This window comes from Oreochromis niloticus, linkage group LG7 (assembly GCF_001858045.2).
Source record: "Oreochromis niloticus isolate F11D_XX linkage group LG7, O_niloticus_UMD_NMBU, whole genome shotgun sequence".
Taxonomy (NCBI): Eukaryota; Metazoa; Chordata; class Actinopteri; order Cichliformes; family Cichlidae; genus Oreochromis; species Oreochromis niloticus.
This window is the reverse complement of record NC_031972.2, coordinates 33,515,657-33,543,655: the sequence shown is the minus strand read 5'-3', so window position 1 is coordinate 33,543,655 and position 27,999 is coordinate 33,515,657. Positions and strand designations below refer to the sequence as shown.

At 39.1% G+C, this 27,999-nt stretch overlaps 2 protein-coding genes across 3 annotated transcripts; one reads left to right on the top strand and one right to left on the bottom strand.

Moving 5' to 3' along the window:
* The first annotated feature begins 6 nt into the window (after nt 1-6).
* Nucleotides 7-27,828, top strand: LOC102077860 (uncharacterized). Of its 2 annotated transcripts, none has more exons than XM_005470510.2 (10): nt 7-71; nt 294-837; nt 1,331-1,368; nt 1,944-2,015; nt 2,875-2,949; nt 24,605-24,679; nt 25,014-25,088; nt 25,486-25,560; nt 25,830-25,904; nt 26,163-27,828. In XM_005470510.2, exons 1-10 carry the CDS (start codon nt 50-52, stop codon nt 26,789-26,791), a joined length of 1,680 nt encoding a protein of 559 aa, XP_005470567.1. In that variant the 5' UTR covers nt 7-49; the 3' UTR covers nt 26,792-27,828. The 2 variants fall into 2 exon arrangements, with proteins under 2 accessions (XP_005470567.1, XP_013123999.1); XM_013268545.1 differs by having other exon boundaries at nt 25,830-25,937.
* On the bottom strand, nt 5,272-13,736 carry LOC102077759 (uncharacterized). Its single transcript, XM_019361331.2, has 2 exons — nt 12,897-13,736; nt 5,272-8,158 (listed from the first exon to the last, which is right to left on the bottom strand). The coding sequence occupies exons 1-2, from the start codon at nt 13,714-13,716 to the stop codon at nt 6,228-6,230; spliced, it is 2,751 nt and encodes a 916-aa protein (XP_019216876.1). The 5' UTR covers nt 13,717-13,736; the 3' UTR covers nt 5,272-6,227.
* Nucleotides 27,829-27,999: the final 171 nt, after the last annotated feature.

The window sequence follows — 27,999 nt, the reverse complement described above, 5'->3', positions numbered from 1 at the left end:
CAGAGACTCTGCTGAAACCTACAGCACTCTTCATTAAACAGTTGCCAAGATGAATTCTCCCGAGCCTTCTCGTAAGTGACAGTTATTTAGTTTTATTACTTCTTGTCAAAGTTCATCACATTTATGAATCATTTGCTGGTATAATAATGTGTGAATTTCTGACCTCGAGATACCTGTATTGGGACAAAGTACCACGTGTTTATTTGAAAATAACTTGAAACACAAACAGATTTAACCGTTCCTGCATTTTTATAGTGTTTTAAGAGTAACTTATTTGTTCTTTTTTCCTACAGAACGTCCTGACAAGTTTACCATCGCTCTGTTTGGAGAGAAAGCTGGTTTTGTGAGAAAGATTGATAATATAATTCTCAAAGGAACCAACCCTGCAGTGACAAATGTGAACAACTTTGTTGAGAGAGAAAATGACCTTTACAGAATCATCAGCACTGCTGATTTTTTTGATGAAAAATGTCATCAACAAGACAAGCTGATTATTGATTTCATGGCACTTACTGATCCTGGGCCTCATCTGTTCATACTGGCAATCGATGCAGAAAACGACCAAGAAGATCATGTTCGGGCTCAAATACTTAAACTTAAAGATATCTTTGGAGCTAATGTCACACAAAATTTAGTTATGATCTTAGAAAACAAAAAGAGCCATGGTTTACTGGAGAATGTGAAACAAATGTTCTATATCAAGATGGAAATTGTGGATGAAACTATGACTGTTCAGTGTAAGGAATGGTGTTTATGCCACAATTCATTCCGGTTTGACTACAACAGCTGCAGTAAGGATGTTGTGGAACAGCGGAAAAATGATCTGAAACACACAAGGTAAAAAACTTCATTTTCTTCCTTTCTCTAATATACTGCATTTGAATAACAAGTCTAATTGTATTAACAGCTAGCTTCTGTTTCTGTTTCCTCTAATAAGGGTATCCATCAACGGTGGAAGAAGTAATGAAATCATTTTTATTTAGCTGAAATGACATAATCTTAAAATAATATAATATAAAACATTAGGTTATGTTAAACAAGTTTCATCCATTTCTTGCACTGCTGAGGTTTGGTGGTGTTTCCAGCTTACATAATATAATGACACAATACTATGACACTTCAGGCAGATTTTCTGCATTGCATTTTAATTTTTGTTCTTTTCATTTAACAGTAAAATGGTTCTGGTTAGGGATTAGGTGTTTTATTAGTCCACACTACATTCTCTGAAATGACATGGGCAATTATTTGAGGAAGTGTGATTATACGTGATTATATTTTTTATGTTTTGTCATTTGCTTTGTAATTACAATGATCACAATAACTCTTTCAGAAACACAAAGGTTCCACCTTATAATCCTGCAAGCAAAGGTGAGTTTGTAAATTCAATATACGTTATAAAACGGACTTGTTTGTATTAAATTATAAAGTGAAAGTACACTCACAAAGTTAATCAATCCATTCTATTACTGACTATTGAAAACAGTCATAGTAATAATTTTCTTAATTTTTTACCAGGTTGCATACTAAATTTGCAACAGGTAATGGAATAATGGACCGGTATAATGGAAGTTAAATAAAACAGATTTTTTTCAGAGTGAATTAGAAAAAAAAGTATTTGGTTAGATTTCAAAACATTTAAATATGTTTCATAATGTGATGCTTTAAAAAGTAATTTTACTAGAAAAGTCTTTTTTTTATTACATGTACACATTAAGAATAGTATAAAATAGACAATTCACACTTTTATCAGTAACCCTGTAAAGATTTTGTAAGATTCTGAAGAACCTGGAATTATCTTGCATAAACCATTTAAGCAAAGCTAGTCGTCTCTACCGTATTATCAATAGTGGATGATGAAAAAGCCTTCTAATATTTATATATAACTTACATAACCAAACCTGCTTAAAAATAACTGTTGTAATGATAAAATAATTTTTTCTCAGAGGCCAGGAATCAAAGCACATCCATCTCAGAGCAGACTGCCCCACCAGCAGAGGCACCTGGACAAGACAAAGGTATGAAAGACAAGATGTGAGTTCGGGAACTGAGTTAAAGACAGTTTAGTGCTATTTTTGAGGCTTTTCAAGAACCAGTGCTCACTCTGCGTAAGACATTTTCAGAGCAGTTTTAATTATATGCGTTCTTGTACAACACTTCTATTGTATTGTAGACCACAATATCAAAGTTTCATTTTTTTCATATTTATTTTTATTACAAACATTATGTGTATGTTTAGCTAACATTGCCAAATATGTCTGCTTATGAATACCAAGTCAGCTGAGGCCCTCAACATATTGTTGTACTGTGACATAATTTTATCCACTTTTCCACATATCACCCACTTTTCCTCTGGAGCAACTCATCAAAATACACCAGCTCAGAGCAGACTGCCTCACCTGCATTTTTTCACCATAAGCTATATCTGTTGTGTCATCTACAACTCCCAATGACAAAACCTTTTCATATTTATATTTTTAGTGAATGTGAGTGCAAATGGTTGTCTCTCTATGTTAGCCCTGCGTCAGGCTGGCGACCTGTCCAGGGTGTCCCCCACCTCTCACCCTATGGTATCCAGGATAGGCTCCAGCCCCTCCGCAACCCTGACGAGGATAAGCGGAAGAGAATGGATGGATGGATAATGGATGGCTGTGTAGTTTAGATTTTTAAAGTATTGAAGATCCTACAAATCGTCCTATGTGAACCTTTAGGTCCAGCTAGTGATCTCTAGTTTATTATCTACTGTTCATGATGACAAAACCTTCTCATATTTATAATTAACTTATCCTATCAAACATGTCTGAAAATGAATACACTGAGGTTTCTGAACATATTGTTGTACTATGACAAAAGTAAGCATTCTTCATTTTTCTTCAGGAGCAACTGATCAAAATACACCCAGCTCAGAGCAGCCTACCACACCGGCAGAAAAAGCACATGTACAAGACAAAGGTATGCTTAAGAAAACCACAATATATTTAACCTCAAAGTAATAGGAAGTGAGACTGTCAGTTTGCTGTTTACTTTGGGTAAGTTTTATTTTTTCACCATAAACTATAACCTAAATTCCAGAAAAGTTGGGAAGTTGTTTAACAGAACATAAGTAACAAAATAAATGTTCAAACTGTTAAGTTTTACAATTTTATGCACAAAATTGGCTAATTTCAAATTTGATATTTGCCACAGGCCTCAAAGTAGTTGGGACAGGGGCATTATTACCATGGTGTAGCATCTTCTCTTCTTTTCAAAAGTTTGAAGACGTCTGGGCATCGAGGTTATGAGTTTTGGTGTTGGGTCCTATTCTTGTCTGATATACACTACTGGTCAAAAGTTATAGAACACCCCAATTTTTCCAGTTATTGCAGTTATTAATTTATTGCAATTCAAGTCATTCACGGTTACCCAACACTGAAAAATAATTAAAAAATAAATAAAAAATAGATTTCAGAATTATACAAAAAGGCCTTTTTCAATGAGCACAAAAAGGCGATTAACAATGGAAGAGAGACAGACCATCATAACACTTAAAAATGTAAGTCTTTCCTATAGAAAAATTGCAAAGACAGTCAAGGTCTCAGTGAGTACAGTTTCCTCTTCACCATCAAAAGGCTCTCAGAAACTGGGGAAAACTCTGACAGGAAGAGGTCAGGCAGACCCAAAGCTACAACTGAATTAGAGAACACGTTTCTGAGAGTTAACAGCTTGTGTGATAGGCGGCTCACAGGACAACAACTTCAAGCACAGTTGAAGTTGTGTGGTCGTAGTAACCAAGTCTCAGTTTCAACTATGAAGAGAAGAGCTGCAGGTTTGACAGGACGAGCTGCAGCAAGAAAGCCATTGCTAAGACGTCAGAATAAGACAAAGAGGCTTGCCTGGGCCATGAAATACCACCATTGGACTACTGAGGACTTCAACAAGGTATTATGGAGTGATGAATTAAAATTTGAAATCTTCGGTTCGTCACACAGGATCTTTGTACGCCGTTGAGTAGGAGAAAGGATGGGTCCACATTGTATGGCATCAACTGTCAAACATGGAGGAGAAAGTGTGATGGTTTGGAGCTGTTTTGCTGGATGCAGGGTGCCACAGGTGGCGACTTTGATAAGTCAAAGGTTTAGAATACATTTTGTATATAAATTGATTCCATGATTTCTTTTTTAACTCCAATTGTTTATTTGTACTATGATTTCATTTCAGAGTGCAATGAGACATTAAACTGCATAATTTTCAATAAAAAAATGGAAAAATTGGGTTGTTCTAAAACCTTTGACCGGTAGTGTAGGTTTCCAGCTGCTAAAGAGTTTCTGGTCATCTTTATTTTTCATTTAGTAATGCGGCAAATGTTCTCTAGAGGTGAAAGATCTGGACTGTAGGCAGGCCAATTCCATACTCTGACTCTTCTTCAACAAAGCCATGCTTTTGTAATACCTGCAGTATGTGCTTTTGCATTGCATTGCATTTGTCCTGCTAAAATACACAAGGCTTTCTCTGAAATAGATGTCATCTTGAGGGGAGCATATGTTGCTCTAAAACCTATAAATCTTTTTGCATTCCTAGTTCCTTCCAAAACATCCAAGCTGCCCATATCATATGAACTTATGCACCCCCACAACATCAGAGTTGCTCACTTTTGAACTCAATGCTAATAACATACTGGAAGGTCTCCCTCCTCTTTAGCCCAGAGGACATGCTGGTGATTACCAACAAGCATGTCAAATGGACTCGTCTAACCAAAGCAAACTTTGAAACAGTCCATTTCAAATGAATCTTGACCCACAGGACATGCAATGCTTCTGGACTATGTTCGAATATGGCTTCCTTTTTGCGTGATAGAGCTTAAGTTGGCATGTGTAGATGGCACGGCGGATTTTGTTAACTGACAGTGGTTTCTGGAAGTATTCCTGAGCCCATTTAGTAATGTCAGTGACACACATGCCGATGAGTGATGTAGTGTTGTTTTAGGGCCCGAAGACCACAGGCATCCAATAAAGGTCTCTGGACTTGTCCCTTAGAGACATCCAGTTTCTCTAAATCTTTTGACTATATTAAGTACTGCATGAGAGTGAGACTTGCAAAGCCTTTGCAATTTAATGTTGAGGAATATTGTTTTTGAAGTATCCACAATCTTTACAAGCAGTATTTCACAGACTTAAGAGGCTCTGCCCATCTTTACTTCTGAAAGGCTTTGCCCCGCTAAGACATCCCTTTTATAGCTAATCATATTACATGTAGCTGCCCACTTGGAATTACCACTCGTGATGCAGAGAGCTTCGACTGATGCAACTTTATTCTCCTCTTTTAACCCACCGACAATATGGCACCATGAAAACTATAAAGATGCACAAACAAATGACATTATAATATTTAAGTAGAAAGTGCAGAAATGTTCACATTTTACTATATAGAAAATTATTTTGATGAACTCAAATCGTGACATTGACATAAATCAAACAATTATGTTACAGAATTTAATAAAATGAATTAACGACAACCTTTCTGTCTCTTAAATACGTAAACAATCATTTGCAATCATTAAACCAACCTCTTTCTGCTTCCAAGGGTGCTAATCATGGTGAACCAAATAGCCAACCTCCTCCATGCGCATCTCTTAGCCAGTCTTTCCACACCACAAACAAATGACATGCATATACAAAAAAAACCCGAATTCAACCACATTGTGTAAACTTTCAAAGTTATAGCATGTGACAGGTAAATAAAATACGTAGTTTTGCATGAGTATTTTCAAAAAATAAAGGTTTTTACTCGCTCTGAAGCAACGTGCTTGTGTCGTTTCACTGAGAACAGAACAGGAAGTCTGACACAATAAAAGAGGAAGTGCTAAGGTACTCTTCAAAATAAAAGCGCAAAGTAAAGTGGTTTTGCCAGCATTTACACTCCCACCAAATCCTGATACAATGAACGAACAAATTCACAAAGCAAGTGAATTGTACAGGATTTCTTATACTACTAAATGGATGACTGAATTGAACTATCAGAGTTATACAGGTAAGTGTACTTCATGCATTGAGGTAGTGTATAAACATAACTATTATTGTCTTAACATGTGTTGTTTTATTTAATTCTCAAGGAGTAGTACTAGTTTTTGGATTGGTCTCTCAATAACTGAAGGTTTAGAAGGGACATCTTGCTTTCTTTGAGGCTTTCTCTCCCCGACTCGTACTTTAACTCGACGGACTAAGCCATCATGGTCTTGATTTTGTCTCCACAACTCAACCTAGTTGCCAATGGTTTCGTGGGAGGTTGTCGTCCTTGATAACGATGATATCATTGACCTTGAGGTTACGCCGAGGTGAGTGCCATTTTTGCCTTGTTGATATGTTGAGCAGATACTCTCTTTTCCAGTGGCCCCAGAATTGTTCAATGAGATATTGGACTCTTCTCCATCTTTTTGTAGCATATAAATCTTCCTTCACGAACACTCCGGGGGGTGGAAGAGCCACCTTTGTTTTCATCATGATGAGATGATTTGGCGTTAAAGGTTCCAGTGCATGAGGATCATTAATTCCATCAACTGATAATGGGCGACTGTTGACAATAGCCATGGCTTCATATAGCAGCGTTCTGAGAGAGGCATCATCAAGTCGACCTGGGCACTGTGCGAAGGTAGCATTCAACACATTCCTGACCGTTCTTATTTGCCTTTCCCAGACACCTCCTGCATGGCTGGCGGAAGGGGCGTTGAAGACAAATTCGCACTGTTTTTCAGATAAGAAGGTCTCCAATTGCTTGGCGTCGCATTGCTTAAGCGCTTCCTTGAATTCGTTCCTGGCACCAACAAAGTTTGAACCTTGGTCGCAGTGTAATTCTTGGACAGCTCCTCTAAGGCTGATGAAGCATCTCAATGCATTGATGAAAGAGTCTGTTGACAAATCTTCAAGCATCTCAATATGGACAGCTCTTGAGTACAGACACGTGAAAATCAGACCATATCTTTTGTGCTCTTTGGGTGCTGTCTTTACAATGAACAGGCCAAAGCAGTCCATGCCGCTAAATGTGAAGGGTGCTGAGGCTTCAAGACGTTCTTTAGGGAGTTCAGCCATTCGCTGGCTCTCTGTAGGTCGTCGAAGTTTACTGCAAAGCACACAGGTGTGTATCATTTTGGCCACCAGCTTGCTCCCACCAATGACCCAGAATCCATTTGCTCTAAGCTCCATTTGTGTCTGGCTTTGACCTTGATGGCATGTCTTAGCATGGTAGTGGGACACAATCAGCTTGGTTATATGACTGTTGCTTGGTAAGATGAATGGGTGCTTCACTTTGTGGCAAAGAGACAACCACTTTAATCTCCCACCAACACGCAAGGGTCCATCAGACCAGATGGGGTCAAGACTGAAGAGAGAGCTTGAGTTTGGGAGGTCCCTTTTGGCTTGAAGCGTTTTTATTTCATGAGGGAAGGCGTGCTGCTGTACGATCTTTATCACTGCTTCGGCAGCCTTCTCACGCTCCTCGATCGTCGCATGTTCAGTATGCTTTTGTTGAGACCTCAGTCTTTTGATTCTTGCAATCACCTTTATGAGTTTCGTCCAAGATGAAAACTGATTCAGACGATCGAGAATATCATTGAAGGTACTGACGTCAGTTGCGACCACCTGAATTGTCTTGACTTCGGGATCACCAACAAGTAACTCAGCTGGAGTGCTGGGTGTTAGACGTAACTCGCGTTCCCAGAGAAACTTTGGTCCTCGCAGCCAGTTTGTAGAGTGGATGTCTGAAACATGGAGCCCTCGGGATGCATGATCCGCTGGGTTTTCTGAGGTGTCCACATAATACCATTGATTGGGATTGCTGTTGTCTCTAATGAGTTGAACACGGTTTGCAACAAATATGTGGAACCTGCGAGCGTCATTGTTGATGTAACCAAGTACCACTTGGGAATCGGTCCAGAAGAACTCATCATCAATTTTCATGTCAAGCTCAACCTTTAACAGGACGCTTACTTTTACAGAAACCACCGCCGCTGCGAGTTCAAGCCTCGGGATACTTGTGACCTTTGAGGGTGCCACCCTTGCTTTTCCCATCACAAGGCTGCAATGAACCTCGTCCTTGTCATTTTTATATCTCAGGTAAGAACATGCACCATATCCTACGCAGCTGGCGTCCAAAAAATGGTGTAGCTCTACTCTGACAATGTTTTGGAACTTTATCCCTGACCTGTCTGGTGTGTTCCTGTTGACTCTTGGTGGCGCTGTCACTTGGTGTTCGCTTGCTTTGCGGTAGAGTATCACTTCCTGTTCCTGCTCAAACACAGTGGTGTTTCTGAGTAGCTTTTCTGCTTAGCAATTTAATTTAAATCTTTTGATACATCCCTTTTTCATAGTATAATCTTAACGTGCTTCATCTGAATCACCCTTTCTGTGTACTCACTACCTAATTTATAGCCAAAGTATTCACTCACTGTCTCTTTACTGTTTCGCTAGCTTAGCTTAGCTCGTAGCCGACTCGTTAGCACCATGGCTACTTCACCTGTCCCTCCTGCACTTTCCTGCTCATTGTGTCAGATGTTTAGTTACTCCTCGGCCTCCTTTAGCAGTAATGATACCTGTAACAAATGTAGCATATTTGCAGCTCTGGAGGCCAGGATTACTGAATTGGAGACTCGGCTTCGCACCCTTCATTCACCCGTAGCTAGCCAGGCCCCTATAGCTGGTGCAGCCGAAGATAGCGTAGGCCCCGCTAGCTGTTCCCCGGCAGACCCCAAGCAGCTGGGGAAAGAGGGCGGCTGGGTGACGGTGAGGAGGAAGCATAGTCTTAAACTGAAGCCCCAGGTACACCACCAACCTGTTCATGTGTCTAACCGTTTTTCCCCACTCGGCGACACACCCGCCGGGGGTCAAACTCTGGTAATTGGTGATTCTGTTCTCAGACATGTGAAGCTAGAGACACCGGCAACCATAGTCAATTGTCTTCCAGGGGCCAGAGCAGGCGACATTGAAGGAAATTTAAAACTGCTGGCTAAGGGTAAACGTAAATACAGTAAGATCATAATTCACGTCGGCAGTAATGACACCCGGTTACGCCAATCGGAGGTCACTAAAATCAATATTGAATCGGTGTGTAACTTTGCCAAAACAATGTCGGACTCTGTAGTTTTCTCTGGTCCCCTCCCCAATCAGACCAGGAGTGACATGTTTAGCCGCATGTTCTCCTTAAATTGCTGGCTGTCTGAGTGGTGTCCCAGAAATGATGTGGGCTTCATAGATAATTGGCAAACCTTCTGGAGGAAACCTGGTCTTGTTAGGAGAGACGGCATCCATCCCACTTTGGATGGAGCAGCTCTCATTTCTAGAAATATGGACAAATTTATTAAACCCCCCAAAATATGACTATCCAGAGTTGGGACCAGGAAGCAGAGTTGCAGTCTTACACGCCTCTCTGCAGCTTCTCTCCTCCTGCTACCCCCCCAAAAACCCATCTCCATTGAGACTGTGTCAGCTCCCAAAAAGACAAAAAACAAACCAAAAACCAGCAAGAAACAACTTAAACATAAAAAATCACAAAGAAAGAACAATACAGTATCCACATCTGAACCAAAGAGTAAAACAGTGAAATGTGGATTATTAAATATTAGGTCTCTCTCCTCCAAGTCTCTGTTAGTACATGACTTAATAATTGATCAACAAATCGATTTACTCTGCCTTACAGAAACCTGGTTGCAGCAGGATGAGTATGTTAGTTTAAATGAATCAACACCCCCGAGTCATTCTAACTACCAGAAATCTCGAAGCACAGGCCGAGGGGGCGGTGTGGCAGCAATTTTTCACACCAGCCTATTAATTAACGAAAGACCAAGACAGACTTTTAATTCATTTGAAAGCCTGATGCTTAGCCTCGTCCACCCCAGCTGTAAAACTCAGAAACCAGTCTTACTTGTTATTATCTATCGTCCACCTGGGCCTTACACAGAGTTTCTCTCTGATTTCTCAGACTTTTTATCTGATTTAGTGCTCAGCTCAGATAAAATAATTATTGTGGGTGATTTTAACATCCATGTAGATGCTAAAAATGACAGCCTCAACATCGCATTTAATCTGTTATTAGACTCAATTGGCTTCTCTCAAAATGTAAAAGAACCCACCCACCACTTTAATCACACTCTAGATCTTGTTTTAACGTATGGCATAGAAACTGAACATTTAACAGTGTTTCCTGAAAACCCTCTGCTGTCTGATCATTTCCTGATAACATTTACATTTACAATAATTGATTACACAGCAGTGGAGAGTAGACTTTATCAAAGTAGATGTCTTTCTGAAAGTGCTGTAACTAAGTTTAAGAATATAATCCACCCACTGTTATCATCTTCAATGCCCTGTACCAACAGAGAGCAGAGCAGCTATCTGAACGCTACTCCAACAGAGGTCGATTATCTTGTTAATAATTTTACCTTCTCACTACGTACGACTCTGGATACTGTAGCTCCTGTGAAAACTAAAGCCTCAAATCCGAAGTACCTGACTCCGTGGTATAATTCTCAAACACGTAGCCTAAAGCAGATAACCCGTAAGCTGGAGAGGAAATGGCGTGTCACAAATTTAGAGGATCATCATTTAGCCTGGAGAAATAGTTTGTTGCTTTATAAGAAAGCCCTCCGCAAAGCCAGAACATCTTACTATTCGTCACTGATTGAAGAAAATAAGAACAACCCCAGGTTTCTCTTCAGCACTGTAGCCAGGCTGACAAAAAGTCAGAGCTCTACTGAGCCAACAATCCCTTTAACGTTAACTAGTAATGACTTCATGAACTTCTTCACAAATAAAATTTTTATCATTAGAGAAAAAATTACCAATAATCATCCCACAGATGTAATATTATCTACAGCTACTTTTAGTACCATCAATGTTAAGTTAGACTCTTTTTCTCCAATTGATCTTTCTGAGTTAACTTCAATAATTAATTCCTCCAAACCATCAACGTGTCTTTTGGACCCCATTCCTACAGAACTGCTCAAAGAAGTCCTGCCATTAATTGGTGCTTCGATCTTAAATATGGTCAACCTATCTCTAATAGTTGGCTATGTACCACAGGCCTTCAAGGTGGCTGTAGTTAAACCTTTACTTAAAAAGCCATCTCTAGACCCAGCTGTCTTAGCTAATTATAGGCCAATCTCCAACCTTCCTTTCATATCAAAAATCCTTGAAAGAGTAGTTGTCAAACAGCTAACTGATCATCTGCAGAGGAATGGCTTATTTGAAGAGTTTCAGTCAGGTTTCAGAGCTCAGCACAGCACAGAAACAGCTTTAGTGAAGGTTACAAATGATCTTCTTATGGCCTCTGACAGTGGACTCATCTCTGTGCTTGTCCTGCTAGACCTCAGTGCTGCATTCGATACTGTTGACCATAATATCCTATTAGAGCGGTTAGAACATGCTGTAGGTATTACAGGTACTGCACTGCAGTGGTTTGTATCATATCTATCTAATAGACTCCAATTTGTTCATGTAAATGGAGAGTCCTCTTCAGACACTAAGGTCAATTATGGTGTTCCACAGGGTTCAGTGCTAGGACCAATTCTATTTACATTACACATGCTTCCCTTAGGCAGCATCATTAGAAGACATAGCATAAATTTTCACTGCTATGCAGATGACACGCAGCTCTATCTATCCATGAAGCCAGGTATCACAGACCAATTAGTTAAACTGCAGGAATGTCTTAAAGACATAAAGACCTGGATGGCCGCTAACTTTCTGCTTCTTAATTCAGATAAAACTGAGGTTATTGTACTCGGCCCTGAAAATCTTAGAAATATGGTATCTAAGCAGATTCTTACTCTGGATGGCATTACCTTGGCCTCCAGTAATGCTGTGAGAAACCTTGGAGTCATTTTTGACCAGGACATGTCCTTCAACGCACATATTAAACAAATATGTAAGACTGCTTTCTTCCATTTGCGCAACATCTCTAAAATTAGAAATATCCTGTCTCAGAGTGATGCTGAAAAACTAGTTCATGCATTTATTACTTCCAGGCTGGACTACTGTAATTCATTATTATCAGGATGTCCTAAAAACTCGCTGAAAAGCCTTCAGCTAATCCAAAATGCTGCAGCAAGGGTACTGACAGGGACTAGAAAGAGAGAGCATATTTCTCCTGTTTTGGCTTCCCTTCATTGGCTTCCTGTTAAATCCAGAATTGAATTCAAAATCCTGCTCCTCACATACAAGGTCTTAAATAATCAGGCCCCATCTTATCTTAATGACCTTGTAGTACCATATCACCCTATTAGAGCACTTCGCTCTCGCACTGCAGGTCTACTTGTTGTTCCTAGAGTATTTAAAAGTAGAATGGGAGGCAGAGCCTTCAGTTTTCAGGCCCCTCTTCTGTGGAACCAACTTCCAGTTTGGATTCGGGAGACAGACACTATCTCTACTTTCAAGATTAGGCTTAAAACTTTCCTTTTTGCTAAAGCATATAGTTAGGGCTGGACCAGGTGACCCTGAATCCTCCCTTAGTTATGCTGCAATAGACGTAGGCTGCCGGGGATTCCCATGATGCATTGAGTTTTTCCCTTCCAGTCACCTTTCTCACTCACTATGTGTTAATAGACCTCTCTGCATCGAATCATATCTGTTATTAATCTCTGTCTCTCTTCCACAGCATGTCTTTATCCTGTTTTCCTTCTTTCACCCCAACCGGTCGCAGCAGATGGCCGCCCCTCCCTGAGCCTGGTTCTGCCGGAGGTTTCTTCCTGTTAAAAGGGAGTTTTTCCTTCCCACTGTTGCCAAAGTGCTTGCTCATAGGGGGTCATATGATTGTTGGGTTTTTCTCTGTATTTATTATTGTGCTATCTACTGTACAATATAAAGCGCCTTGAGGCGACTTTTGTTGTGATTTGGCGCTATATAAATAAAATTGAATTGAATTGAATTGAATTGAATTGTGTGGGTGGTAACATCTTGGAATCGAGACCTCATTCAACTTGAAAAGACCATTTATCCATTTCTCCCACCGTGGCTTCACATCTTCTGGGAGCGGGTCGTCCCATCCAATGCCTCTGTGACAAAGCTCTTGTAGGATATGTTTTCCACTTAGGCTGAATGGAGCAATAAATCCAAGTGGATCGTAGAGTGAGGCAATGACAGACAAACAACCACGGCGGGTCGAAGACTGATCTTTCAGGCTGATGTTGAAGCTGAAGGTGTCATCCTTTATCGACCACTGAATGCCAAGAGCGCATTCTGAAGGGAATGGGTCAAACCCGTGAGGTTCAATGGTTGCTGCTCTTTCAGAAGGGTCTAAGTTAGAGAGAGCAGCTTCTTCATTTGAGTTGAATTTGTGAAGGCGCAGGCGTCCTTTTCTGCACAACTCTTGTGACTGAGTGATCAGTTCTTTGGCTTCCTCAACTGATGAAACGCTGGCTAATCCATCATCAACATAGAAGTTTTTCTCCACAAAGGCTGATGCTAGAGGATAGTCGGTTTGATGTTGTCGTGCAAGATGCTTTAAACCGAAATTGGTGCATCCTGGAGATGATGCAGCTCCAAACAGATGAACTGCCATTCTGTACTCCTGAGGTTCTTTCTCCAAATCACCTTCTTTCCACCAGAGGAATTTCAGATAGTTTCTGGATTCAGGGTTGACAGCGAATTGATAGAACATTCTTTCAATGTCACAGATTACGGCCACGGCTTCTTTCCGAAATCTGCAAAGCACTCCAACTAGAGCAGGGGTCGGCAACCCGCGGCTCCGGAGCCGCATGCGGCTCTTTAGTCCTTATACTGCGGCTCCGCATGGTTTGGGAAAATAAATTAGAAGTATTTAGCTGAAGTGCATTTTATTTGTGTTTAGTTCTTTTTTTTAAAAAAAAAAACTTGTAGTTCTATATTGGAAGATTGTTGTGATTTTGAAATATAAAAATAAAATTATATATATATTTTTTTTTTTTTTTTTTTTTTTCATCGCTCAAAATAAGCGTCACACTCGGGGAAGCCAGTGTACCCGCCGAAACGCCGTGCATGTATCGAGACTTTCAACCCCAGATAGGCCAATATGGATCTTCGGATCCACATTATGTCGGCAGCTGTTCTCAACCGTGAACTATGTTAAAAACAAACACCGCTCCCGCCTCACAGATGACAGCTTACAGTCCTGCGTAAAGATGAAAGCCCCGATTTGCAGACGCTGTGCGCAGAGGTTCGGGACCAGAAGTCTCATTGTAAACATATCACGGCAGACCCGACGATGTTTGCGTGAACATGCTTTTCAGCATCTCTTTATTGACCACTTTTCACACACAGTTGGTGTACGCATACAGCCGGCTGTAGCTTTTCAGCTCACAGCCCGACAACACAACAGCAGAGAGAGCACAGGCTTTAAGGCGGCGAGGCGCGATTGCAGGTGCCGCTCAGGTGGGACCGACTCCCATTCAGCGGCACTGCAGACCACGCCCCGCCACACACATTAACCAGGTAAAATAGATATTTAGGCAGAATTTTGCAAATATCTTTTTTTTTTTTTTTTTAGCGGCATAGTGCTTTTTTTCCAATTACTTTTTAAAAGGGTGGCGGCTCACAACAGTTTTTGTTTGCTACATGGATCGTTTTAGTTCAGCTGGGTGTCTTTCCTTTTTGTTATATTTCCTTAAGAGTTCAAAATGTGTTCATTACATAAATAAAATGTAATTTTCTCTGTAGCACTTCATGGATTTTATAAGCAACACACCTTAGTTGCTCTGTGGATTCTTTTAAAAAGCAGTTAAAAACCTTTCTGTTCAAACAAGCCTTTTGTTGATCTACGTATTTTATATTCTTTACATTATTTACATTTGATCTTTTACATTGTGTATAATGTCTATTGATTGTATTGTTTATTTTAATATTTGTGTACAGCGCTTTGTGACTGCCTGTCTGTGAAAAGCGCTTAATAAATAAACTTTACTTACTTACTTTAGTTGTTCACACAAAGCATAAAGGTAAAAAAAAACAGTATATACAGTGTTATCTTCATTTTAGATTTCAAAAAGTATTTGCGGCTCCCAGTGTTTTCTTTTGCGTGGAAACCGGGTCCAAGTGGCTCTTTGGGTCTTAAAGGTTGCAGACCCCTGAACTAGAGGATTGATGAGATCAGGTCCAGTTAATAGGATATCATTTAGAGAGACACCATGGGATTTGGCTGAACAATCAAAAACAACTCTTAGTTTGTCCGGCTTCCTGGGGTGATAGATTTCATGATGTGGCAGGTACCACTCGGTCTGCCCCTGAGATGTTGTAGGAGCAGGCTCTGCATCACCCCTGTTGATGGTTTCTTCCATGAATGTTCGGTACTGATCGTAGTATTGTTTGTTGGCCTTTAGTTTTTTCTTGAGACACTGTAGACGTACCGTGGCTAACCTCTTGTTGTTTGGCAGGTTGGGTCGGCTGTTCCCTTTGAAAGGGAGAGGCATTTCGTAATGTCTGTCTTCCCTTTGTGTGATGTGGTTACTGAGGAACTGTATGAAATGGACATCTTCTTGGGACACATATTTGTTCTCATAGGTTCTCTCAGCAAAATCCGATTCCAGGGCTTTTAGAACATCTGTCGCTGATGGAACAGGCAACTCTTTTACTGTGAGCCGATGCACAAAGCTCTGGTTTTCTTGTCTGTCTAGGTGAGGGTTTGATTAGCCAGTTATACTCCATCCTAGTTCTGACCTTTGTGCGAAGGGTTCATGCTTGTCACCTATGATGACTTCAAGAGGAGCCAGCGCAGATGGACAGTCATATCCAATCAGGAGCCCTACATCACAATCTTGGAGAGGTGGCAACTTATTCGCCAAGCTTCTGAGATGAGGCCATAGTAATGCTGTTTCCTTCATTGGGATGTACGACTTGTCCACTGGGATAAAATCGTGGCTGTAAGCCTGTTGTAGTTGGATACAACTCTCAGAGTGGAGTCCTCTAACTTGTAAACCATGAACACTCTTACTCGAGATGACTGTATCAATAGCCGTCATGGTACTGAGTTTCAGTTTCACTGGTTGGACATCCACATTCAACTTATCAAGTATGTCCTCCAAGACAAATGTTGAGTCACTTTGTGTGTCTAGCAATGCATAGGTGAGTATTTTTCTCTGTGGTTCTTGTACAGAAGACACAAAGACTGGGACAATACTTGAGGTGGCTGAAACGCGTTGTGTTGATGTATGAGACATGACCTTGTGTGTTTCCTGGCTTGCAGGTTCTTCCGTGGGAGCGGAACTATTTGTTACTGCTTCTGCAGGGTTTTGCTTTCTGTTTTCGTGCAAGCAGGTTGGATGACGATGCTCACAAATGTTGCACGTGTGTCACCTTTTGCAATCTTTGGTGATATGACCTTTTCTTAAACATCCAAAGCAGAGCCAGTTTTCATGGATGAATGCCTTTTTATCTTCAACACTCTTAGCTGCGAAGATGGGACACTTTGAGATTCCATGAGTTTCATTTTTACAAACAGAACAAGGTGATTTTGGTTTACTAATGTTTGTGTCTTGTTTCTCTTGAGCGGAACTCTTTGGTTGCATGTTTGTGTTGAAGACTTTGGCTCTCTTTGGGATTCAATCATCTACAGGTTTGAAATTCATCAACAGTGGAGAAGCTATCGGGTTGCAAGCTATCTGTGCTTCTCTACTCAGGAAGTCTGTGAAGCATGCAAGATTTGGATAGGTGCCAGATTCGTCAAGTTCATCTACAACAATTCGACTCCACTTGCGCACGATCCATTCTGGCAGTTTTTTGAGCAATTTGTGATTTTCTTCACAATCATTTAGGATAGCTAGTCCTTTGACATGTGGGATTGCTTCAGAGCATCCTTTGAGGAAATCGGCAAACTCTCGTAGCGCTAGTGGGTCATTTGCACTGATTTTCGGCCATCCCATGAGTTTATCACAAAATGCTTTCTGTATAATGAATGAGTTCCCATATCTGTCCTCTAAGACCTTCCATGCTCCCTTGTATGCATTTTCTGAATCTTGGTAAAAGAAACCTTCTACCGCTTTGCGTGCTTCTCCTGCGAGATAATTTTTCAGATAAAACATCTCGCTTGCTGGAAGGGGTTTTCGGTCAATCAGATTCATGAATGACATTTTCCAATCGGTAAACTGCAAAGGGTTCCCACTGAATGTGGCAGGCTCAGGGACTGGCAAGTGATTCATACTTAATGAGCTAGCGATTGCTTGTGCTAAGCTGACAGACTCCTGGGTCATTGTCATTTCTGGAATTGCTTGGTGAGGTTGGAATGATGCGGCATTTGGATTCAGCTGAGGTTCAATTTGCCTTCTGTAGCAAGCAGAGCTAATTTTACTGTCAAGTTCCCCGTTGTGGTTCTCAAACCCTTCAAGGCTGTTGTACGCTTTCACGCGAGCTGTTGCTATAGCAACTTTTTTGTCTGCTTGTAACTGCTGTAGTTTTGCTCTTTCTTGTTCCAACTGTTGTTGCATTTCCACCTCTTTTAGTTTAATTTCTGACAACATTTTTGCCTCTTTGAGTTTCCATTCACTTTCTAACTTGTGAAGATGTGCTTGCTGTGCTCGAATTTCTTCCATAGCCTTTGATTGCTCCAGCTTGGCAGCAAGCTCTGCTTCCGCATCTTCTCTACTGCTACGGGTACAGGATGAGCCAGAGTGATGGCTCAATTGCTCTGACAACTCTATAGAGCTTGCAGTTTCCGTTATGCTGTCGCCAAAAACAGACCCGTATTCGTTCTTGCTTAACACTTCTCTTACTCTTTCTTTCTCAAGATGGTTATCATATTCCTCATGAACAGTCTTTAGACGGTCACTTATGAGGTTACATACCTCCTTTGTTAGCGCAACACAGGCGTCCATTTTGTTGACAATGTCAGGTGTGATGTTACTGTTACGCAGGATAGGTTCATACTGTGAACTTACAGCGTCGTGCTTTGCTTCAATGTTTTGCTGCAGTTTATTGAGGTCTTCTGCTGAGCAGAGGGATTTTAGTTATGTTCTAGTTTACCTTTCTACGAGCTTCCAAGAGTTATAAGTCTTGTTGAATGATTTTTCACGTTTTCTGATATCGTGGTTTTGCATCTCTAGGCCTTTCTCTGTTAATTTTCTCTCACGTGAGCTAGATTTGCATGGTGCGTTTGTAGGGTTGCCTGTTTCTTCTTCTGGTGAGCTGGATTCGCATGGTGCGCTTGTGGGGTTGTCTGTTTGCTCTTCTGGTAGTGACATTTTGTTTCTGTAGGTGCCTAAAGTCGACTGTAGCTTTGATTGCCTTACTGCCTGACTATACTTTTAAGCTGTAGTTACCCAGATAGCAAGGAAACATTGAAACAATGTTGAGTCAATATCAGGCGACGTCATTGAAGCAACGTTGAAGTGTGACGTTGACCCAACATCACTCTTGCACCCATTTTTAACGTTGAAACAACGTCAGGTTTTGATGTTGAATCAATGTTGAAACCTGACATTGATTCTACGTTATATTTTCTAACACTGTTGACATTGAAACAATGTCAGATTCTGATATTGAAACACTGTTGAGCTATGGTATTGATTTTCCACCTCTTTCGTACAGTTGCTTTTTATTGAAAAAAAAAACAAAAAAACAAAAAAGGTCAATAGACATGTATCATTTGCAAAATACTTTATTAAAAGACAAAGTTTCCTATTTACATTTCTATGTTTCACGTCACTTTTTATTATTTACTCCGGGATGGGGATGGATGATGTGCGTCCTGCGCGCCACCCGTACGATCTGGAGCATATCTGAGCCATTTCTGGACTGCTTGAGCAAAGACCAACTCAGACATAGAGTTCGCCCCTACCTGCTGCGCCAGGCCATCTAGGACAAAAATAGACACACACACAAAAAAACAAAGACAAAAAAAGGGAATTAGAGCACATGAATAAGCTCTTGTTAATTGTCTTCAGCAGGGAGAAAGTATGTAAACTCCTAGGCTGATAAACATTAAAGTCACCAGGCGGAAATCAGCAAACTGCCGCATTTGATTCCCAAAGAGCTATAAGCTGAAAATGTGATATGTCTTAGCATGGTGTGCCGTGTATCCTTTAAAAAAAAAAAAGAAAACATGGGGTCCTCGGGCTGTACAAAGTGTACAACCCGAGGACAAAACAAGCTGAAGACCAAAGACTCCATCTCCAGATTAACCGGACATGAAAGTCTTGTTATTAAGAAAGACAAAGTAATATAGCAAAAAACAGACATAGGAAATGTGAAACGCACCCAGCACATCAATTGATCCCTTTATTGTTCACTTTAGGCTCATAAAAGTACAATAAATGTTAAAACTTACCAAATATGCATCTGCACAGCGCTGTATCTTTAAATGCCCTTTTTTGCTTTGTCTGGTCCTTGGTTTTTTTTTCCCTGCCCAGTTGAGTACAGAGGCCAGCTCCTTTGTAATGGCATAAACCATTACACGGCGGACTCGCACCTCCAGTGTGGTCCAGCAGCACCAATCAACGCAAAGCGTCTCACCTATAGACACATTTTATGAGATGGAATTAGCGTGTCTCATGTCTTAAATGTGTATGCAAGTGCTTGTGTGTTTACTTCATGTAATTGATGATAGAAACATGTCATTTAGTTTTCCCTAAAGCCTGATTTTCAAGTCATACAAAGAATAAACCAAAGTATTGGCAGTACAATGTATTTCTATTCCCTTTTGTTGGATATTCATTTGTTAGTTCTTGTAACTGCTAAAAGTGTTTACTAGTTTTTGCCTGTCACATATATTTGTTATACCATGTAAACTGTGAAATTCCAAGATTTTCAAACTTGCCTTGTAATAGTGGCCTCACAGAGTCTCTGGAATCTACAGAAGAAAAAAAAAAAATCACAACAAGATGACATTCAGGAGTATAAATTGGGTTTTTTTTTTTTAGATAAGAGTACAATGACATTGTGATGCAGCTTTAAAGCTTTTTTAAAAGCATACCATCTATAGGGAAGACATCAGACTCTGCATGCTGGCGAGATCGCAAAGCTGTGTCGGTTTGTGCCGGAGTGGCGAAAGGTGCCGGAAGCTGGGTGGGGCATTATGATGGTTGCTATCAGTGGGCTGGGGGGCAGACTGCGGAGTGATGAGGGCTGTTTAGAAAAAGATAATTTTTTAAGTATTTAAGAATACAGACAACTTGTCAAAAAAGTTTCCTCGTGTCAGACACAGATATGTACACAGACACTAGACAGTATTTTATTACCTGGTATTTTCACTCGAGGGTCCTGGGGAAACCGTTTTTTTGTAGGCTGCTCATCCTCTGAGTCCATATATGTGTACAGGGGATTTAGTCTAAAGAAAAGAAATTAAAAACGGTCTTAAGTAATTGTAAATATGCTTTTGGCATATTGTTTCCTAAAGTTAGTTTGATTTCTAACAACACACACAGGAAACAGAGACGTGCAAGAAGGTACAGTATACAATGAATTTTTGAAGTGCACAAGTGTACACGGCTTTGCATTTTTAAAAAGTTTACAAACTTCCACTTTTTGGACTATATTATGTGGTGATATTGCAGTATGCAAGCACCACAGATATGTATAAAAGACAAGATCATAAATTCTTAACAATCAAAGATATGTTTGTGAATAAAAAGGTTTTACTTGTGCTTTCTTTTAAGACTGGTCCGGGTTTTCTTTTTCGGACTGAAGGTCAGACGTATCACAGCGTTCACGTGGATATCTCTGAAGACTGCGTTCTGCTTCGTGAAATGTGCCTGGAAATACAAACACAATGTACGGCCAGACATACATTACGTGTGGACAAAGGATGCAAACGCATAGAAAAATCAGCGGTTTCAAAAATACGCTGGTACGTGTGGACGTAGCCTTATTCATTATTCAAGGCACAAACGGAAAGTCATGTACGCGTGCAACGTACAGTCACGTGGGCATGCCGCGTGAGCATTCAAACTGAGTCTAAAGTTTTCGTGTGCGAATTGAAGCGAGTGCTCTCCAATCATCAAAAGTAACAAAGTCATTGAACACGTTTATACAGTTAACTTTACGTTTATCAATCATATATCACAGATTTAGAATTTTTTGTAGTACTAAGCAACTACAGAGCGAAAGTCTGGGTCAAGCGCCGAGGCGACGGCAAGAACAAAGGAAACCTCGAAGCGTTAAAGCTAGCTTTGTAAGGGAATATAACGAAGAAATTATGAAACAAAAATGTTTTCTTTGTTGATATACTTTGTTCGCAGTGCAATTTATTTGTTGCCGGATTGTAAGAAGTAGACACAATTTCGGGCTCCCACATTTTGTGGGAGCAACGTAAATAACAGTAAAAAACTCGTTAATGTTATACATTAACGAGTTTTTTACTGTTATTCAAATGCAAACATGGAAATAACGAGTAGGGAAAAAAAATCATTCATTCTTACCTTATACTAATCGTGGTGCAGGCCAGTGCAGTGCATGAACTGATGCCTTCTCCGGTAAATCAAATGTCCCGCTCTACTGTAGAAGACAATGAATACCTGGGGGGATGTACCAATGTGAGAGGGGTGCTGCGGAATAGTCCAAGTGATCGCTGCTTTAATTTCGGTCAACTATACATAAATTGCACGTAGACACGATTTTTTAAAGCTGGTGAACTAGACCAAGTCATTGATAACAAATGAACAATAAATCTACTTTCTCTGGTACTTTATACCCGATCAGTTGCAATGCAATTTAATGCTCAACTACAAATCGATGGTTTTTGATGGTGACCGGAGCCGAATGATCGTCAACTATAAATAGACGTTTTCTCGACGTTGTTGTTGTCACCTGGTCGACTATAAATAGATCAAATATCAATGACAAAAAAACAACGGTGAATCAACATCGTTACAACGTCACTATAGTAAGACCGTCGGTTTACCACAGTATTTCAATGTTGTTACAACATTGGCATTTCAACCCCGACCATATACGACGGTTTGGATGAAAAATCAACATAGATTCAATGTCGTCTTGCTATCTGGGTAATCTTTACCACAGAGTAACGCTGTGTCAAACAATTACTTATTATGGACATTCAAAGGTATGTTTAGTGTAAGACAGCAACAACAAATGTTCATAAATTAGCTAATGAGGTTCACCCTTTAAACCTTTTTATAAACAGACATCCTGTGAATTATTATTCCACAAAAAACACATTTCGCTCACCAAGAAACATTAACCAGATTCAAGAATATTATGTGTTGGAAGTCCATGAATTATTTTGGCCTCGTAATATTATTTAAAGGGTTTCTAGTTATGCATTAAGCTTGTGCATGTGTGTAAGCAGTCCCGTGTTTCTTCTTGGTAGTCAATGTCTCTTTCAGTATCTGGAGTCCTGAGCTTTAGTGTGCTGTTCTTTCTAACCTTGCAAGTGCACTTTGTGGATGCGAGCGGAATCAGCTGGCTGGTAACAGGTTGGTAGCTGGATCTCTGATGAAATGGTGTCAGGTTCTCTGCAGGGATGGCAAGTCTCTTGCAGTCAATGAGTTTTCACTGTAGCTGCCCACTTGGAATTACCACTCGTGATGCAGAGAGCTTCGACTGATTTAACTTTATTCTCCTCTTTTAACCCACCGACAATATGGCACCATGAAAACTATAAAGATGCACAAACAAATGCCATTATAATATTTAAGTAGAAAGTGCAGAAATGTTCACATTTTACTATATAGAAAATTATTTTTGATGAACTCAAATCGTGACATTGACATAAATCAATAGCTTTTAAACAATTTATGTTACAGAATTTAATAAAATGAATTAACGACAACCTTTCTGTCTCTTAAATACGTAAACAATCATTTGCAATCATTAAACCAACCTCTTTCTGCTTCCAAGGGTGCTAATCATGGTGAACCAAATAGCCAACCTCCTCCATGCGCATCTCTTAGCCAGTCTTTCCACACCACAAACAAATGACATACATATACAAAAAAAAACGAATTCAACCACATTGTGTAAACTTTCAAAGTTATAGCATGTGACAGGTAAATAAAATACATAGCTTTGCATGAGTATTTTCAAAAAATAAAGGTTTTTACTCACTCTGAAGCAAAGTGTTTGTGTCGTTTCACTGAGAACAGAACAGGAAGTCTGACACAATAAAAGAGGAAGTGCTAAGGTACTCTTCAAAATAAAAGCGCAAAGTAAAGTGGCTTTACATTACATACTACCTGATATCAGTTAAGTTAATTACTTGCTAGATATTCTCCCAGTTTAATCTATTTGAACTTCAGAACTGAAGAAGTTTATTGGATGAGAGGTGAAACATCCTCAAGAAACTTGAAATCCAGACGCTTTTCTGTCCAAGCTCCTTAGACCTTTTTGAACTTCCTTTTTAATTTCAATTTGACATTTGGCCATATTGGGGCCCGATGAATGTAAAAACAAAGAATTACCAGATTTTTTTTTTTTTTTACCTGATTTTTGTTTCTAAGAAAAATTAGATCCACATATGAGGATATTCATTTAAAATGTCGATAGAACAGTAGCAGTATAATGTCCTCGTAAGTGGATATCAGGCCCTTGTAGAGCAAAATTGAGTATTTTGGTCTAAATAACCCAAAATGTGATGTCCACATATGTGGATACCAGGTCCTAGGAGGCTAAAATACTCTTACTTTCCCGTAAGGACGCTGCATTGCTAAACCGTGATTTTGTTTGTCAGTGTCTCATGACAATGACGTACGAGCGTGCGGCGTCCGTGGCAGCAACAGAAATGTGTAGATTAACACTGGATGATATGGAGTGCGGGAGAGAGTACGACCATGCAGTGTTTAAGCTTGGAAATACTGACATTACTTTGAGTTTAATTTCGTAAAAAGGGACATTAACGTTCGCTGTACACTCTGCGTGGGAAGAAAACTTCTTTCTGCAGCAAAAAATTAAACTTCAAATCTGAGCAAGTACCGAGCACGCTGCCACGGGAATGTGAAATTCACAGAGAAACCCCCGGATCCCCCCACTGATATAACCGCTACGACCCCGGGCAAACCTCCACCCGCCCCAGTCCTGCTAAACAGGTGAAAATAGATTTAAGAGCGACAGCACTTAGTGCTGCTGAATCTTTGATTTTATTTATTTTCTGCTGTGTTTTACTTGCATCTATTTGAAGGAGTGAGTGTAAACACAAAACATTATTTTTATTTTATATGCTGGAATATGCAGCAAATATAGGTTTAAATGTTAAACAAGTCAAGGACTGTTGCATATAATTTCAATTTTGCTTGATGCATAAAGTTAAAAGATTAAAACTAATAAAACAAGTTTTAAAAAGAGACTCTTTTTATCATACTGGCTCATGTAATTTGAAAGTATCTTAGTTTTCATTTTGTTCAAATTTAAAGAAAGTCCCAATGGTTCTGGAATTTGGGTTGCATATCTGTTGTGTTATATGCAATTCCCAATGACAAAACCTTTTCATACTTATGCTTTTTAGTAAATGTGTAGTCCAGATTTTTTAAGTATTGAAGAACGTACAATTATCCTATATAAGCCACTTAAGGACAGCTAGTCATCTCTATTTTTTATGACGTAAAAACTTTCTGATATTTATAATTAACTTACATTACCAAACATATCTGTTTATGAATAACGGGTACGCTGAGGTTTCTGAACATATTGTTGTAATAAGACAAAAGTATGCATTATCCACTTTTCTTCAGGAGTCAGTACTCAAAGTACATCCAGCTCAGAACAGCCTGTCCGAACTGCAGAAGAAGCAGCTGTACAAGAGAAGGGTATGCTTCAGAAATCCACAAAACATTTTATCTCAAAATGACAGAAAATGAGACAATTTAAATATCTGTACATGACCAACACATTTGTGACCAATATAAACAAATTCCAGACAATTTAATACTTTTGTTACATTTTTAACACTTGCTGTGTAAGCCATTTAATTTTTTTTAATCATATGTATAAAATATCTCTTTTTTTATTTATAAAATGACAGTGTGAAAACCTTATGTGTATGTGTAGCTAATGTTACCAAACCTGCTTAGAAATAACAAATGTGCTGAGATTCTGAACATATTGTACTGTGACGGTATGTATTATCCACTTTTTCCTCAGGAGCAAGTAATGAAAATACACCCAGCTCAGAGCAGACTACCAAACCAGCAGAAAAAGCACTTGTGCAAGAAAAGGGTATGCTTAAAACAAAAACAATATATTTAATCTCAAAATAATAGGAAGCGAGTAGTTTGCTCTTTATTTTGTATAACACTACTATTTTTTTCACCATAAACTATATCTGTTGTGTTATCTATAATTCTCAGTGACAAAAAAATTCTCATATTGATGTTTGTTAGTAAATGTGTAGTTCAGATTTTTTAAGTTTTGAAGATCCTACAGTCACCCTATGTTAAGCCATTTAAGTCCAGCTAGTCTTCTTTATTTTATTATCTATAGTTCACGATGTAAAAACCTTCTCATACTTTTTAATTAACTTACATTACCAAACATGTCTGTTTGTGAATAACAAGTATGTTTAGGTTTCTGAACATAATGTTGCAATAAGATAAAAGTATCCACTTTTCTTCAGGAGTCAGTAATCAAAGTCCATCCAGCTCAGAACAGACTGTCCTACCTGCAGAAGAAGCAGCTGTACATGAAAAGGGTATGCCTCAGAAATCTATGAAACATATAATCTCAAAATGAAAGAAAGAAGAGACCATTTAAATAATATTTGCACAACATGACTAAAAACATTTTAATTATATTTAAATTGAATAATAATACATTGAGTAATTTAATACTTTTATAAGACATTTTATGTCTTCTTGAGAACTTGTGATCACCCTGTGCAAAAAAGTGAAAATTTTTCATTATATGTGATATGTGTAGACAAGATAAACTTGCTTTCATGATAAAATACCAATCAATCAGGAGCCAGGAATCACAGTACATCCATCTCAGAGCAGACTGACCCACCAAGAGGAAAAGGACCTGGAAGAAACAAGGGTATGCTTCAGAAAACTACATCTAATTCTAAAAGTGAGATCATTTAAATAAACTAATATTTGATGTATATTGTTTTTTAAAATACAGTTAAAAAAAATCTAATTTTAAAGCGGTCACAAGTAAGACAACTTAAACATAACAAAGCTTGGAGATCTAAAATTTTCTGCATTTTATTTAAAGCTGACATATCAGCACCCAGAGGTTGAAAACCAACACTATTGGAAACTACTGATGAAATAATCTAGCATTTACTTTCAGCTGAGAGGGGCAGTGATGCAAAGGAAGATATCATATTTAACATCATTCTGCTGGGACAAACTGGGACTGGGAAGAGTGCAACTGCAAACACCATCCTGGCTGCTGGGAAGCACCACAAGGACAAAGGCCAGGGTTTTGAAGCGAAGCCGAGCTCCATACCAATCACCACCGAGTGTAAGGACAAAATAGTAGAGATATATGGAACAAAAGTTAGACTGGTTGACACCCCAGACTTCTTTTATGAAGATAAACCTACAGAGGAGGCACAAGTAGAGGAGTGTAAGAAGTACTGTCAGGAAGGGCAGTGTGTGGTGTTACTTGTGATACAGTTGGGCAGGTTCACAGATGGTGAGAGAGGAATATTAGAGAAACTGGAAGACAAGCTTGGCTGGAAAATCAGGAAAAACACAATTGTCTTATTTACACATGGAGATGATTTGAAAGGCACAGTGGAACAGTTTATCGGCAACAGGAGTTATCTCAAGTACATTGTGGAATCTTGTAACAATCGTTACCATGTATTCAATAACAACTCCAAGGATACTAAACAGGTCAGGGAACTCTTTGATAAATTTCATGAAGAAAGCTTCTTAAACTCAAAACCACATTCACAGTGCCGTTTATTCTAGCTACTGCTGATCCAGGGGTGTGAAGTGTAATTTATTGATGGCATGTGAACTATTTTTACATTAAACCTAGATATCATGATTTGCCATTTTGTTTCATCTTGAATATTTAGCCAAACTGAATGGAATTAGTAAACGATGTATAATTTTTCATAAGACTGCTAAAGACGGTGATACAACTTCTAGCTCTTATGTATGTATATGAAATAGTGCAGTCAGTTATAAAGACTAACTCTAAAAGACTTAGAAACATGTTGAGGAGGGCTTGCTGTGAAATTAAAGTGGTGACTAAGCAACATACAGATAAAATGTTTATGAATAAATTGAATACATTTTTGATTTTATACCTATTTTTTTCTGTGACTGATGTTTGGACAACACAAAAGACTTCAAACAGGAAATGCAGTGAAAAATAAATTATACAAAACACTCACGTAGCCTTAACACATGTTAAAGCTATAATATGCTTCTACTTATTCCATTACTGGCCCATTAGGGTGTTCTCGAGAGTTTGTTGAAATGAGCATTGGGGAAGCTTCAAACTTCTACTTTCCACTGTGTAATCATATGAAAAGTTGTAGCTTTTTATGTTTGTAGCCGGATAATTCAAATTCATCAGATCTGACTGTTATCCCTTCCATATCACATCTACATCAGTGCTTTTTCTCTAGCTCAGTGAATTCCTCTCTAGTCCCTAAATGGATCTTTCAGGCCAAAGCCGTCTTCTAAAAATACATGGGCATCTGGTATTCTAATGACAGCTTGTTTTACTAAACAATAAATGTACCAACAGCATACAGAATACATGGGCTAAACACAAATAAAAGTTATTATTCAGAGGACAAAGGTGACACCTGGCAGTTTGTAATTTGCAGATGTTTGTAGATTTAAACATACATTCATTTTCTCCTCTGAATGGCAATGACTGTAGTATTGTAGAAAAAAAGTCATCAATATATATATTATCATTTGGCATTAATTTTCTCACAGTTCAATTTTTTTTCTTGTTTCTGTGCAATAAACTGTGCCTGCTACCTGTACTCTTGCTCAGGAACACATTCATTTATGATAACATTACTGCTACCATCAGTGAAAAGGTACTGTTAACTGTAGTACTTTATTTTGCAAAGGAGATGTAACTGAGTATGAATATTTTTGCTAAAACTGTCAGGAGTCCCTGAACTAGAAAAAAGAATGTTTGCAAAAGTTAA

Excerpts from the sequence above, each read along its gene's own strand:
- LOC102077860 (XM_013268545.1), top strand. The coding sequence starts at position 50 with ATGAATTCTCCCGAGCCTTCTC. Across the intron at positions 2,016-2,874 it reads GGCACCTGGACAAGACAAAG|GAGCAACTGATCAAAATACA; the intron begins GTATGAAAGACA and ends ATTTTTCTTCAG. Across the intron at positions 25,089-25,485 it reads AGCACTTGTGCAAGAAAAGG|GAGTCAGTAATCAAAGTCCA; the intron begins GTATGCTTAAAA and ends ACTTTTCTTCAG.
- LOC102077759 (XM_019361331.2), bottom strand. The coding sequence starts at position 13,716 with ATGCGGCTCCGGAGCCGCGGGTTGCCGACCCCTGCTCTAGTTGGAGTG. Across the intron at positions 8,159-12,896 it reads AAGATGTTACCACCCACACA|AGTTCCAAAACATTGTCAGA; the intron begins ATTCAATTCAAT and ends GGTCAGGGATAA.